At 30.4% G+C, this 16,073-nt stretch overlaps 1 protein-coding gene across 1 annotated transcript; it reads right to left on the minus strand.

Annotated features, from left to right (window-relative positions):
• Window positions 1–9,418: 9,418 nt before the first annotated feature.
• On the minus strand, window positions 9,419–11,467 carry LOC120084497. The gene is made up of 6 exons (XM_039040291.1): window positions 11,247–11,467; window positions 11,168–11,189; window positions 10,798–10,905; window positions 10,533–10,671; window positions 9,792–9,941; window positions 9,419–9,738 (listed from the first exon to the last, which is right to left on the minus strand). The coding sequence occupies exons 1-6, from the start codon at window positions 11,465–11,467 to the stop codon at window positions 9,419–9,421; spliced, it is 960 nt and encodes a 319-aa protein (XP_038896219.1).
• Between the last annotated feature and the right edge of the window lie 4,606 nt (window positions 11,468–16,073).

The raw sequence follows: 16,073 nt of genomic DNA on the forward strand, positions 1-16,073 counted from the left end.
TGAATATAGAGATTAAATAGATAGATACAAATTTAAAAATCGGGACCTTTAGGAACTTTTAAAGTACAAAAACTCACTAGACCCCATTATATTCCTTCAAACACAGTTCTTTAATTTAATCTATTCTAATTCTAAATCTTTAGAAATTGTTATTCTAAGTAGGCACATGATTTGTGTACCTTCATATACTTTCAACTAATTAAGTATTAAGTTAATAATTCAAATATTCTTTTTAAAAAAATATTCAGCTCTTATAAATATAATTAGCTCTTTTTGAAAAATACTATGTAAGACCAATAATAGTGATAAATACTTTACTTACAAGAGTAAAGTATAAGCAAAAGAAGTGTTTGTTTTAGCTTTCTACAAAGGAATTCATAAAAATAATAATAGTAATCAACAAACACTTTGGAATGCTTTCTTTTCTTTTCTTTTTTCTTTCTATTTATTATTATTATAAATTAATCTATCAAGAACTATAAAAAAAAAAAAAAAATCACATAAATTCAAATATTAAAGTAAAATATAGGTAAATTATTTTAAGGAAAATTATTTCAAATGGTAAAACTACTGAAAATATTTACAAAATATATTAAAATTTTGGAACTACCAATGATAGATGTTGATAGACACTGATAAATTAGACATTGATAGAAGTTTATCAGTGTCTATCAACGTCTATCATTGATAAATCTAAAATTTTGTTATGTTTTGTAAATATTTTGATTCATTTTTCTATATTTAAAAATAACTGTAATTTTAATTCCAATTTAATGGCTTTTGTGTTTTCATTTTTCTTCTTTAATTTAAAATTAAAGGAGAGAGAGGAAAAAAGTAATAATCATAGTTTTTCCATGAATTGTGAGCTACAAGGTGTAGCTTAGCATAAAAAAGGTGTGACCAAATGATCATATAAGAGAGTGTGTGCAAGGCTATGACCTATTACCAAAGTAAAAATCTTAGGCCAAAGTCTAAACTAAATTATTTAATTACCTAGATAAACATTTCTTAGTGCCATCATGAAGTTATTTCATACTACTCACACTTAAAATTTAGCCATACATTTGTAATAGGAAGCTATAGTTTAATGGCTAGAGAATGTCGATATTTCAAGTTTCTAGTACTTGTGCACTACAAATATTTTCTTCATTCACACTATAAATTTAGTTTTTTAAGCTAATGATTTTATGCTATTGGACCCATATCATTCTTAAATGATGTTGATGTGGTTTATAATAAATATTGAGGGTAGTACCCATATTACTGTATACCAGAGAAAATTTTCCTTTCTTTAGAGGTGGGAAGGCATGTCCCTGAACCTCGTTTCACATCGATATTATCTCTAACTAGCTACAACAAGTAGAAGTATGAAGTCTATACCTCCAACTTCGAATGTGTTAAAATCATCTATCAACCAAAAATCTTATCTTAAACTAATAATTTATAGTAAATTTGATATTATATCAGCACTCTAACACTCATCTTCATTTGTAGACTTGAAAATTTGTTGAAACCCCAAAAAGTGAAATTCGATATCAATTTGGGAGGAAATGAACTTTGTTAGTTCAAATTTAGGATCTTTTGCTCACGCGACCTAAAAGTTTAAACTGATAGGTTATGGTAAATTTTATACTACATTAATACTTTAACCGAAGAAAAGATTAGAGGTTAATTGTCGTTGAGCTATACTTACACGAGACATTTTTTTTTTTTTTTTAATAAACATGTGTGATTCATTATGATGTGTTATTATGTTAAATGTTTGGTAGTTGGTGTGTTATGGTGAGTAAAAAAGGTCAACTAATGCGGCAGCTTCCCATTATACTTTCTTTGAGCGCATGACAACTTTCTTGTGGGGGACTTACAACTTTGCCCACAGTCCAAGGGATCCCTAATCAAATTAAAAAGCCCTAAAATCAAATACCCTAGCTCATAACATATATGTTATAATATAAATATATATTATGTTTCAATATACATATATGTAACAAATAATCTCCCTCTTTTCTCCTTTGTGTGTTTAAATTCAACAGTCAAAGTTCAATTTTAGGGTTTTGCACTTTGCTCCTTTTTCTTAGAATTTTTTGAATCTCTAAATCAAATTCAATTGTACCTTTGAAGTGGTGGAAAAATCTAAAAAGGGTCTAAAGAATTCATCCATTCACACACCCCCTTTTCCTTTTTGTGTGTTCTTATTAGCCATAGTTGGTTTTTTTAGGGTTTTATTCCCCTTTCTCTTTGGCCCTCTTATCTTATCTTTTGTTCAAAGATTAGTTTTCATATCTTTGTCTCTTGCTTTTGATTTTGTTTTGTCTTTCTATACAATACAATTTTTATTCTCATTTTTCGTTTTTTTTTAAAAATAATTAGCGTATCGAAATACAAACGATTAAAAAAAATACAAACAAAAGACACAAATAATTGAAAGATTGTGTGTACAAATTATATAAGAGACATATGACAAAACGAATATATAATATATATTAGCGACCAAGAGTATCTGTTCAAATTTTTCCCACCCTATCGTATTGAAAAAGAAAATTCAAGATATGAAACGTATTTTAATTTTCTAAATTTTTATAGCCAACTAAGTGGGTAAGAACCACAAAGATCTCTTCACTTTGATCATAATATATATGTGAAAGAATTAACCCTAAAATAATTATATCACAGTGGATAAAACAAGAATATGCATGACATTATTCAATCATGTCTCTTAATTGTGGCCAAGTATTTATGGATCCCCAATCATGTTAATGTGACTTAACTACTGTGAAACATGATCATCTTCCCTTTTTAAAAAATAACAAATAAATAAGTAAGCCAATTGGGATCTGTCTAAGATCCAAATAAAGATTCATCATGGTGTTAGATTTGATCAACTTTGGTTTAGATCTTATACTTGATGAAACAGTGTGTGTTATAAAGAGAAAAACACACATATACACATAATTAGATATATAAATTGGGTAATCGAAGATTTTCATGTTCTTCTCAACAAGTTCATAATAATTAATAGGTTTAAGTACTATTTTGATCCAATTACTTTTGATTATGATTTTTTTAATGAAGATTTGTAGTTCGTTTTGATCTTTATATATATACTTTTAAAAGATTTATTTTAATTTGATATCCATATTCTTCTAATAAGTGACCATTTTAGACTATTTGTGAAATATCAATATAAATTTTATACCTAATGAAAACCCAATTTGTTCTTAAATTTTAAGAAGTTTTGTGAATGCATAAAGTATTACATATGCTAAAATAAGACAGAAAAAATAATAATAAAGGGAAGAAAATTGTTGTTAAAGTAAAAAAGGTAGGAAAATACAAATTTTAAAAGTATAAAGAGAAAAATGATGGGATTTATTAATTAATCTACAATTTTACAATTAAACTTTAATTTGCTCTTACCATATATCATACTGTCAAGCATTTTTAACCTTTCCAAATGATGTGGATTTCACAAATAGATCTCAGCAATTAATCATTATAGGCTATGAAAGTAGAGAGATTTACCATTATACAAACTTTGACATTTACTTTTTGTAAATCCTTTGCATTATATATAAAGAAAAATGAATTAAAGAAACCCAACATTTTAATCATTTGTGTTTTAGGTTTCAAAGTTAAAACCCCAAAAATTCTTAATTATATTAATTGAAACATACTCAAAAAGAGCATGAAAATAGTGGCACCTACCCAATTGAGTACAGTTCCAACAACAATCAATAGTTCCATTCAAAGCTTCCTTGGGAGGTTCTTTGTTTGGCATGCTTAATATTAACTGGTTTTACCTCTTAATTAATTACCCTCACACACACACTCTCTCTTTTTTTAAATGATGATACCAAGGTATTATGTCAAACAAAGCATGCACCTTCATGTGCACATAATTTTTTTTTCCCGACAAATACCTATTTATACCCCTAAACTTTAGAATTGTATTAGTTAATTTTTTTTTTTTAGAATAGATGATATTATTATACAACAACAAGGAGAATCCCACAGCCCGGATCAAGATATCAAAGCAACAAAGCACAAGCAGAGACAGGACAACAAAACGTAAACAAAATCAACATGATAAAACCTGAACATAACCAAACATAAACGTAAAAAAACCCCAAAACACCAGGGAGAAAGTCAAAGAAGAGAAACCAAAACCCCACAACTAGAGACAATAACAAAACAGAGAGCAACAACAAGTTCAAATAGAAGCCTTGAACTCAATTTATACCTTCTCGACAGATATTAAATAAAACTTATAATTTGAGTCAATTAAACTCCTAAATTTTCATAAGCAAACCAATTTAGACTCTTTATCACGATTACCTTTGAAAATCATTCATGCGTTAATTCTTAAATGTGTGCAGACTTATTCATATGTCGGTTTATAAAATTGACGATTAGAGTAAATGAATGAACGGTTCTCGAAAGAAATTCTAACTTAGAGTTTAAATTGAATCATATTTGAAACTTAGGAATTTGATTGATATAATTATAAGTTCCACACGAGATTTTCCCAAACGAGCATAATGGAATACATATAAGTTTTATATGCCAATCAGATGAAACCATTCCATGTTGGAACTCATGATCTTGTAAAGTTGACTTACCAATATTATTATTATTTTAAATTTGATCGTCTATAATGTCAACTACTCCATGATATGGAGTAATTGAGATGGCTAATGTAGCACCAATTATTCTCTGTTTAAAATAAATTCTTTAGAAATATAACCATAAAATTAATCACTATAATTAAGGTCAGAACTGATTGCGAATTGAAGTTATTATGTGGAATAATATGGATGACATTATTCATTGTAGTACTTAACAAATGCTCTACACCTTATGACCAACAAATAAAAAAGTGGGTTAAAAATAGCTTTTTTTTTTTTCATAGAAGAAATAATTTAATTCATAAACTTTGTTGGATAAACTATTTAGTCCCTATACTAATAAAGAAAAACTTTGGTGCAGCAATAAAATATTGCGATGTGGCAATTAAACTTTTTTTTTTTTTTTATAAAAAAAGTATATATATATTTTTTGTATGTATATGAAAAGGAAGAGTATAAAGATCGCATGAGTATTGCCCTACTCTTAAATGTATAGTAATTTAGATCTTGAATTTTAATTTGTAACAATTCGATCCATATAGTTAATAATTTAATTCCTATACTTCTGAATTTGAAACAATTGAGTAACTATCATGAAAAATCTCATCATAACATAACTGCCAATTTTGATTATATTAGGAATTTGGTCTATATAATTTTTAAATGAACAAACTTGACTCTTAATCAATTTATCAATATACATGGTAAGAAAATTTATTAAATTTTAATAGTACTTTTCACTATAATAAATAAAATCATTACAAATTATAAAGTACAAGGACTAAATTGATAATTATTAAAGTCTATGACTACACTATTACAAATTTGGAAGTACAAAAATTAAGGAGATGTTTGAGACAAAGACTATTATAAGATTATAATAACCACTTCTTGCTATAGTTAACATTATTTTAGTCAATACTATTTTAAAACCCTCATGTATTACATTATTTACTATTTGCTACAGTTTTTATTATTTTATCTTCATCATTTTTTTTTTTATTTTTTGCTATAATGTTTATTATTTTCTTTTTAAACTAAAATAATGTACACTTCGAACACATACTATTATAATCCAAACTAAAATAATCTACACTTTTAACACAAACTATTATAATCCAACTACAATAACCAATTCTTTATCCCAAATCTCCTCTAAATCATTCTAAACTAAAGTAATTACTTCCATAATCCTATAAAGTTCAAGTATTAAAAGTGATTTTTAATTTTAGGATTCATATATGTATATATTGTTGTGACAAGAAAAATAGATAGAAATAGAAGTCAAAGGGGAAATAGAATATCGTACTAGGGTTAACAAATTTGAAAGGTTCATAGTTATAATGAAAGTTATTCCAAATTGTCACAGATATTGAAAGAGAGAATAGATATATGAAATTTATATATACATATGCTAAGTGTTGTGTATATATAAGGGATAGACACAAGAACAGACAGTGGCATATTATCTTTTTGAAAATGTAAAGTGAATTCATGGATTCCATTTCTTTTTCTTTTTTTTTTTTAATTATTATTTTTTTGAAAAGAAATTCTCTTTTTATTTGCCACATCCTTTCTTATGCGTACGTGTGTGTTTCAGAGAGAGAGAGGTTCTTATTGGGACAATAATTGTGCTCGTGGTTCACATAGAGCTTTTTATTATAATTTTTTTTTTAAAAAATAATAATAACTAAAGAAAGAGATGTGATTTGATTAACCTAAAGAAATGTATTAGAATAAAACAAATAACTTAATGAAGAAACTAATAGTGGTAAAGGTAGGGTTAGGATTATTATTTTTTTAATTAAAAAAACTAATGAAACAAAGACAAATGAGATTTTTAAAAAGAAAAAAAAAAGTATTTTTTTTTTTTTTTTTTTTTTTTTTTTTCTAACTTAACTTTTCCCTCACATAGTGAATTTCTTTTTCTCTTACTTTCTAAAAACTAATCCATGAAAAATTATTTAATTTTTCACAATTTAATTGGTTGATAAAGGTGACAAACTATGAGCTAGACACCAACAAACACACATTAGCAAAAAGTTGCTTTTTCTTTTTCTTTATTATTTTTCCTTTCTAGGTTAAACAACAAACATATCTCTTGCCTATCTCCTTGCCAAAGTCCAAAATAGTTGGCTACTCTCTAATTAATTACCTTTTCATAGCTTTGAATCCTCAACACTCTTATAGGGTTGCATTAGTTTGTTTGACTTCACATACAAGTTGAATTTATAAACCCTATATCATTACTATTCATGGACTTTCTTCCCTACGTCAGTACACGAAAATACTCCAGTTCAATTAAAACTTTAATTCATAAACTTTAAAAAGTATTTAACGAGTCCTTGAACTTTAAAAAAAACAAACTTATCTAACATAAATTTGAATTTAATGTGTAACAAAAGTACATTAAACTTTGAAAATGTTGAAAAGGTAAAAGACTTAATAAACGTAAAGTTGAAAGTTTAATGACTCATTAGATAAGAAATCATAAATTTAGAGTTTATATTATTAGGTACTTTTAAAAAGTTGGAGATTTGGGAGATATTCTTTTACAAAAATATGAATATTGTTAGGTTAAAAATAAGAAAAATATGAAGAGATGAAATTGAATCCATGTTAAGGGGACCCAAAATTCCAACATTAAGAGATATATATCATAATGATAATTGATGATGATGGTGGGATGCAGCCCCCAATTGTTCACCACTATGCAATTAGATTAGACAAGTCTAAAAAGACTTACAATAACATGTGGTAGAGGAATCAAACTTACCTCTCTTTTTTTTTTTTTCCCTTAATCATGTGAAATATGCTCAAAATTTAACTTTAATCTTTCAACTTTTATAAAGTTCATCATACCAATGGGAATTACTTTTCCCACTGTCTTTTCTTTTAATTTGTTTTTCATTTCTTTTTGTTACATGGGAGAACCACCCATTATTTTTAAAGGGATGGCATAAAATTAATATGCTCAATGGTCTAGAAATTCGAGAGAATTGTGATTCACTTGATTGGTCTAACATAGTTTTTTGTTTTGAATAGCCTTCATTTTGACTAACCACAAGTTACATGTTTTTCACTTTTATTTATTTACGAGAGAATCAAATCTCTAACCTCGAGATCGATAGTACAAACTTTACACTAGTTGAATTATATTCATGTAGGCCACTTTTTTTTTTCTCGGGTCCAAATCACACATTTTTTACAAAATTAAAAGTGAAGCAATGACCTATTGGCCTCCATAGTCGTTATTGTTTTTAATCGACTTTTTAGTGAAAAGGAAAGTTTACAGTATTATGTCGCTATTCCTTTTATCAATAGTAACCATATCGAACTTTCGTAGTACTAAAAAAACCATATGAGTCTAGATTTGAATCTCTTAGCAGTTTTGAGAAACTTTTTTTTTTGTCATCTCATAATTCTATACTTTATTATAGCTTTATCTCCTTGACTTAATCGCTATGGATGAGAAACTGTGAACATTTCATGGTGTACACTTTCAAGAATGATCAGAAAATAAAATTCATATTTTCAAAAGGGAAAGTGATATTCATTTCAAAATAATTGAAGTATCAACTGTACATTGATCGCCTGCTAATTTATGACTACAGTCCACCAGTTAGTTTTTCTTTTTTTCTTTGACATCTAACATTAATAAATCAAATGTGATGGCATTAGTGAAGGAACAAAAGACGCCTGTAATTATATACACAAACAAGAACAACTACAAATTGCTGGTTAAATATTACTCGTATCATATGTAAAGTAATTCTTCAAATCCCCACTTTTATATTTGAATTATATTCTTAAAGAAAAAAATTAAAATTAAAAAATATTGATTTATTAATAAAGGAACGAAGTAGTTGCCAACTTGAACATCACTCAACTAGTTAAGATATATACACTAGATCATGGATGAAAAAATGCTAGGATGACTCGCTACTCGTTATACGGATGTTAAACTGAAAGCATTGACAATCACTATAACATCAAAAAATACTAACAACAAATAAACGAGTAAAGATACACAGAAGTTGGTAACCCAGTTCAATGATAAATCACCTACGTCTGAGGGGCAGAGTGTCCAGGAAAGCTAATCCATTAATATTAAAGAGTTAAGCAGTTTACAACATAGTACTTATCTATAACACTCAATAACTACAGTGACTCACGTAGAGCTCAACTCACAAACCATCTAGGCTCCCCCTAGACGTGAGATTCCCTCTCAAGCACACTTAGGCTCCCCCTAAGTTTGATAATATTAGTGTCAATCACCATGACTTTTGATGACGGGTGAGACTCAACTCACAATGATATCTTTCCCAATTCGTTGAACTCCCTTCACTGACATTGAGTCTTGGGATCCTCCTAGGACTGAGAATCACTTCTCCAGCAGCAAAGACTTAGGCTCCCCCTAAGTCCGAGATTAACTTCAGAGTAGCACATTTCAACAGGTGAAAATCATACACATCGGAATAATGAACAACGAGCAAGATCACAATGTAGAGGAACTCGACCGTCGAACGTCTTGCTCCCTAAAAAACCCAATGTAACTAATAAAAATGACTTCCTTATAAAAACAACCTAATACTGCTCGGATGTGATGGGGGCTGAGAACTCATGATGAGTTCCAACACATTAGCAGAACTCAGTAAATTGAGAGTTATCAAACTCCCTACCATGATCAATTCGAATTCGTATCACATTTTAAAACCTTTTTCACGTTGTAATTGAAGACCAAAAGCTTGAAACACAGGAAATGTATCTGATTTATCTTGAAGAAAATTGACCTAAGTGTATATGGAGAAGTCATCAACAATAACTAAGACATACAATTTGCTCCCCAAACTCTCTGACTGCATTGGATCCATAAGATCCATATGAAGAAGTTCGAGAACACGAGATAATCCAAAAGGACCTGTATGCTTGTGAGGAGTGTGAGTTTGTTTTCCCGATGTGCAATCCCTATATATAATTTCAATTGATATACGTACAGAGGAGAGACTAGATATAACATTCTTGCTAAGAGTCTTATGTGTAGTCTTCATACTTACATGCCTAAGGCGTTTATGCCATAGGCTAGCTTCATCTTGCCTGAGAGATAAAAAACCTGCAAGGAATTGTTAGAGCTCCACAGATAGCAATTATCAAACGAGCACGTACCTATCATGACAAGAGCTTTGACATCGTTTGTAACAACACATTTATCTTTAGTAAAACTCACATTCAGACCTTGTTCACATAGCTTACTAATGCTAATGAGATTAATTGTAAGCCCTTTAATCAACATTACATCATTTAATTTTGGAAGACCTGGATAATTCATAGTTCATTTTCCAATGATCTTACTACCCGCACAATCACCAAAAGTGACTTTTCATGAGCTGACAGATTTGAGATAAGATAAATAGCTCTTTTCACCAGTCATATGATGCGAGCTACCACTGTCAAAGTACCAATCATCTTTGGCAGATGATCTGAGGGAGGTCAAGATTACATTGCATGTGCTCTGAGTGTTCTTCTTTCTGCATGCCTATTTATCTTAATCTATCTTGGTCTATAATATTGAGGGAAGTGAGGAACCCTTTTGAGAAAAGAAGGCCTATGAAGATCTTTCAATAACTGATAGCAAAAAGGACGTTTAAGACCCACTTTGCCACAATAGTGACAAATCCATATTTGCCTGAATATACGGTTGCCTTCCCCAATAGGATTGATGGAGGAAGTTCCTGTAAAACCATAGGACTCTGGTTTTTTAGCGTTAGCAAACTCAATCTTTTATTTCCTTTTAAACTATTTATTCTGTTAACTTCTACCTTCTGAAAAACTAAGCCCAGGTTGTCTTTCCTTTTGTCAAAATTTTCTTAAGAGTCTCAGTACTAGTCAACATTCTTATATTCTTACTCATAGTGTCTTTTTCTACTTTAACTTGTGAAAGTTCACGTTTCAACTCTGCAATCATAGACATCAATCTGTGATTATCAGTAATCAAGGTATCAATCTTTTCTTTTAGTATATCAAGGGCTTTCTGATCTTCTTGCCACTTAAGAAATAGAGCATGGTATGAAAGGTTTGAAGATTTAGGGCTCGTGGCATCAGAAACCTTTGCTGCATACACATCATATTTAGAGACCTCGTAAGACTAGGTGTCAGATGAGACGTTACTAACAAGTGCTTTAACATCTTCCTCTGAGTCACTGCTTTCTTCCGTTTCAGTATCAAACCAAGTTAAGACATATCCTTCACTATGTTTCTTTAGAAAATTAGGACATTCAACCTGAATATAACCATACCCACCACACTCTCTGTATTTAATAAGCTTTTCTTGTCAATCTCTTTTTTGCTATTTTGAGGTCTAACCTGTTTGGAGGGGGAGACCCACCGAACTTGTAGGTGTTATGTAGCAGACCTTTTACCAAACTGTTTGAGAACTTGGTTAAAATGTTTTGAAAGTAAATATATAGATTCTGCAAAAGAATTTTTCAACTCTATATCATGATCAACAAGCTCCTCTTTAAATGAAGATTGAAGAGCAATACCTTAATTTCCTTATCGTTTTTCCTGTTTAGGGACATCTCAAAACTAAGCTAAGAACCAAATAGTTCATCTACTCTCAACCTGGTTATGTCTTGAGCTTCCTCGATAGTTGTAACTTTCATATCAAATCCCTTAGATAGAGATCTGAACATCTTTCGAACAGGTTTTTCTTTTGAAATTTTTTCACCGAGAGCAGATGACTCATTTGAGATATCTAACATGACATTAAAATCACCAATAAACTCATCATTATGCATTCTAAGGTTCTCAAATTTTGATGTTAACAATTGCAACCTTGACATATTGACTTTAGAAGCTCCCTCATGCGCAACGGACAAAATGTCTCATGCCTCCTTAGCAGAGACACAAGTATTAATTGGTCTAAATATGTTGCAATCTACACCATTAAATATAGTGTTCAAGGCACGACAATTCCCTAACGAAGCTTCATCTTCTTCTTCAGACCACTGTGACTCTGGCTTCAAGACTTCTTTCCCACCATCAGTTTTGATGGTAGGATGAGACCACCCACCAATCATTACTTTTCAAGTTTTGCTATCAATCGACTTCAGGATCGCAATCATTCGAGCTTTCCAATACGAATAGTTAGTTTCATCTAGAATCGAAGGACGGGTTCTAGAGCCACCTTCTTTGATCCCATCCATGATCGAAACACTTGAGATAAAAGTTACCATTTCTGATACCAATTGAAAAGTTGCTAGTATGATTTTCCACTCATTATACGGATGTTAAACGGAAAGCACCGACAATCACTGTAACATAACAAAAATATTAACAACAAATAAACGAGTAAAGATACACAGAAGTTGGTAACCCAGTTCAATGATAAACCATCTACGTCCGGGGGTAGAGAGCCCAAAAAAAATAATCCACTAATATTAAAGAGTTAAATATTTTAAAATGTAGTACTTATCTATAACACTCCATAACTACAATAACTCATGTAGAGCTTAACTCACAGATCGTCTAGGCGCTCCCTAGATGTGAGACTCCCTCTCAAGTACACTTAAGCCCCCCTAAGTTTGATAATATTAATGTTAGTCGCCATTGTTGGGATTCGTGTCCTAAATATCTCTTGTATTTTCGTAGTTTGTAAACTCTATATAAACAAATTGTTATTAATAAAATAATTGTTATTTTATGAACATACATTCAATCCAATAAATAAAGGTCCTAGGTTATTTTATGTAATTTAAACATGTATGTAGAGACATACGAGTGGATCATGTTTAATTGATAACCTAAACGGTCTGTGGTAGATGCATAAGACTGGGTACCTTATCCTGGTGATACTATGGATATGACCCGCTTTGTAGATGTTACCAATGTTGTAAAATGTTATAAATGATTTGATCTTGATCATTCATATGGAGACATCTGAAGGGGGTATCCTATACAAAGAGTTTGTATAAGACCAGACCACGAATGACTAGTCTCATTATATAATGCCGTTAATAGTAGAAACATACATTTAACCAGGATGACCATAGGTGAAATGACCTCAATCCTGAGTGAGTTGTGAACTCCTGCCTATGATGGTGATCATTTGATTTGTATGGGTAAGAGTGGCTAGATCGCCGACTCAATATCCCTATCATTTTGGGGATTCGCCTAATTGGGGAGCTGGGAACACAGCTACACAAGACAGAATTCTCCCTGATGTCAGGATAAGTAGATAATATGCTCCTTAAGGGCTCATTCCAGAGCTTGAATAATGCGGTCACACCCTCTCTTGGCCCAAGAGGGATTTGGTCATAGTCAGACGATGACTCATTGTTCATCATACTATTAACTGAATATATCCAATGGACACAGAAATATATCTATAGTGCAAAAAGTACAGCTATCGGTCTTTAGTGAAGTGACCATAAGTTAATAGATGTTAGGTAAATTAATTAAAGAGTTTAACTAATTATCCAAGTACCATTGGAGTTTCAATTTACATGTCCATAAGGTCTCCTTTGTAGCTTTACAGGGATTATTGAGAATTAATTCTGGATTAATTTGAATTGTTTAAATTAACTGAGGGAATTAATTATATATTTTATAATTAATTATTGTGATATAATTAATATAATGTATTTGATACATTATAACATAAAGTTTATTTTGAGACAAATTAAATATTTGAATGTGATTCAAATACTAATTATATGGATAAGATTCATATAATTGAATTTAGTATAAATGTGATTATATTAAATACTATGCTTTGTTGAGAGAAATTAAAACTATAGGTAATATTGTATTTGATACAATATAAAAATTATAGATTATGTGTTATATTTGATATAACATATAGTTATATATACATATAATAAGTTAGTTATTATATGTATATATTTATATATTTATATATATTTGATTTGATTTGATTTTTGAATTAAATTAAATTGAAGGAGTTACGAAAATAATTCCCTCCCTATTTTTTCTCTTTAACCATCGTGAAACGTGAAAGGAGCAATTGAGATTTTGACTCCATCTTCTTCACAGTAGAGAGGGTCTCTATGAATTCTTTGATTTTCACTCCTAAGTTCACAGAAGAGAAAGTTTTTCTTCTCCCTCCTCTAAAAAATTCTCCCTTTCCAAAAATTCAGAGTCCACAACTTCTGAATTCTCACCCTTAAGGAGAATATGGAGGGTTCTCAAGTGGTGGTGGCTATTTTGTATTGTTGGTTCTATAGGAACCTATGAAGGCCCTGAGCAGACACGAGGATCATCCTAATTTTCAATTTTACATGGAATTGGAAAAATTACATAATACAATTATGCAATTCATAAAAATTTACAATATGCAATCATAATTGGAAAATAGAGAATGAGAGTGAGAGAAGACTTACCCTTGAAGAACATTTCTTCACCAAAAACCCCTTCTCAAGATCTGTCACGAACAGACACGTTCCAAGATGGCCACCACCAATTGGAGCCTCTTGTATTCTCTTTTGGGATGAGAATCTAAAAGAAGGTGTGGGCTCTTAGGGTTTTGAAAAAGAGGGTAAAAGGATTTTGAGAGGAGAAGGTCTGGGAGATTTTTGCCATAGCAGATAAAAAAAAACTCTTTTTGGTTTTCTGTGTAGAAGATGAATCAAAATCACGTCAAGAAGAAGCAATAACTTCCCTCTCTCTTCACGATTATAAAGAGAGAATTAAGGGAAGGAAAGTTATTTCCCTTTTTTTAATTTAAAATTAAATTAAATTAAAAATAAATTTTATTTTAAACAAATATTATATAGTTATATATATAAAACTATATGTTATATCGTATATAACACATAATCTATAGTTTTATATTGTATCAAATATAATATAACCTAGAGTATTAATTCTCTTATTAATGCATGATTTTTAATATAAATCTCATTTATATTAAATTTAATTATATGAATCTAATTCACATCATTAATATTTGAATCATATTCAAAAATTTATTCTCTCAAATAAACTTTTTATTATAATGCATCAAATATATTATAGTAGTTATACCATATATAATTAAATTAATTATATCATTTATAATTAATTCCCTCAATTAATTTGAAAAATTCAAACTAATCCAAAATTGATTCTCATAAATCCCTGTTGAGCTACATAAGGGACTTCATGGACCTGTAGCTTGAAGCTCCAATGATACTTGAATAATTAATAAAAGAAGTTTAATTAAATTATTCATTATAATATATCATTATGATAATTTAATTAAAGGAGTTTAATTAATTATTCAACATTGATTAACTATAGAGCACTCTACTAAAGACTAACAGCTGCACTCTTCGCACTACAGATATATTTTGATGTCCATTAGATATAACAAGACAAAAGTGCGATGACCTTTCATAAATTGCTCGTAAGTACAACTAGGCTAAAATTACAGTTTGCCCCTGTAGTTACATCTAACTTCTTAAGTACCATTGATCCCTCTAATGAACAATAAGACATAGTCTGACTATGATCAAAACCCCTTTCGAGCCAAGAGAAGGTGTGGCGCCACATTGTTCAAGCCCCAAAATCAACTTTTAAGGGAGCAATTTATCTATTTACCTCAACATTAAGAAATGAGTGAATTCCGTCTTGTATAGTTGTGTTCCCAGCTCCCCAATCAAATGACTCCTCAAAATGGTAGGTTTATTGAGTCGGTGATCTGGCCACTCTCACCCATACAAATCAAAGAATCGTCTTCATAGGCAGAAGTTCACAACTCACTTAGGATTCAAGTCATGTCACCTATAGTCATTCTGGTGAAATGTAAGTCTCTATTCTGAACGGTGTTATATAGTGAGACTAGTCATTTCGTGGTCTGATCTTATACAAACTCCTTTGTATAGAACACCACTGCTAACATGTCTCCACATGAATGATGAGTATCAGATTATTTCTTACACTTTACAAAAGCTGTAACATCTACAAAGCGGGTCATACTCGAAGTATCACTAGGATAAGGTATCCAGCCTTATCCATCTAATACAGACCATTGTCATAATAAAGGATGATGAGCTTTGACATGTCTGGAACCACTTCTAGATCAGTCAGAAATTTCCTGAGCCACACAGCTTTTATAGCAGCTTCAAAAGTCACTACGTACTCAGCCTCCATAGTAGAGTCAACAATGCACCCTTGCTTGGTGCTCCTCCAGACTACTGCTCCTCCATTAAAAGTGAACATTGATCTTGATGTGGATTTCTTTGAATCCTTATCAATCTGGAAATCAGAGTTCGTGTATCCTGTAAGGATCAAATACTTAGAACCATACACGAGCATGTAGTCCCTCGTTCTCCGTAGATACTTGAGAATTTTCTTAACGACAGTCCAGTTATCAAATCCTAGATTAGACTGATATCTACTGATTATCCCCACCACATAGCAGATGTTAGGTCTAGTACATAACATCGT

This window comes from Benincasa hispida, chromosome 9 (genome assembly GCF_009727055.1).
Source record: "Benincasa hispida cultivar B227 chromosome 9, ASM972705v1, whole genome shotgun sequence".
NCBI lineage: Eukaryota > Viridiplantae > Streptophyta > Magnoliopsida > Cucurbitales > Cucurbitaceae > Benincasa > Benincasa hispida.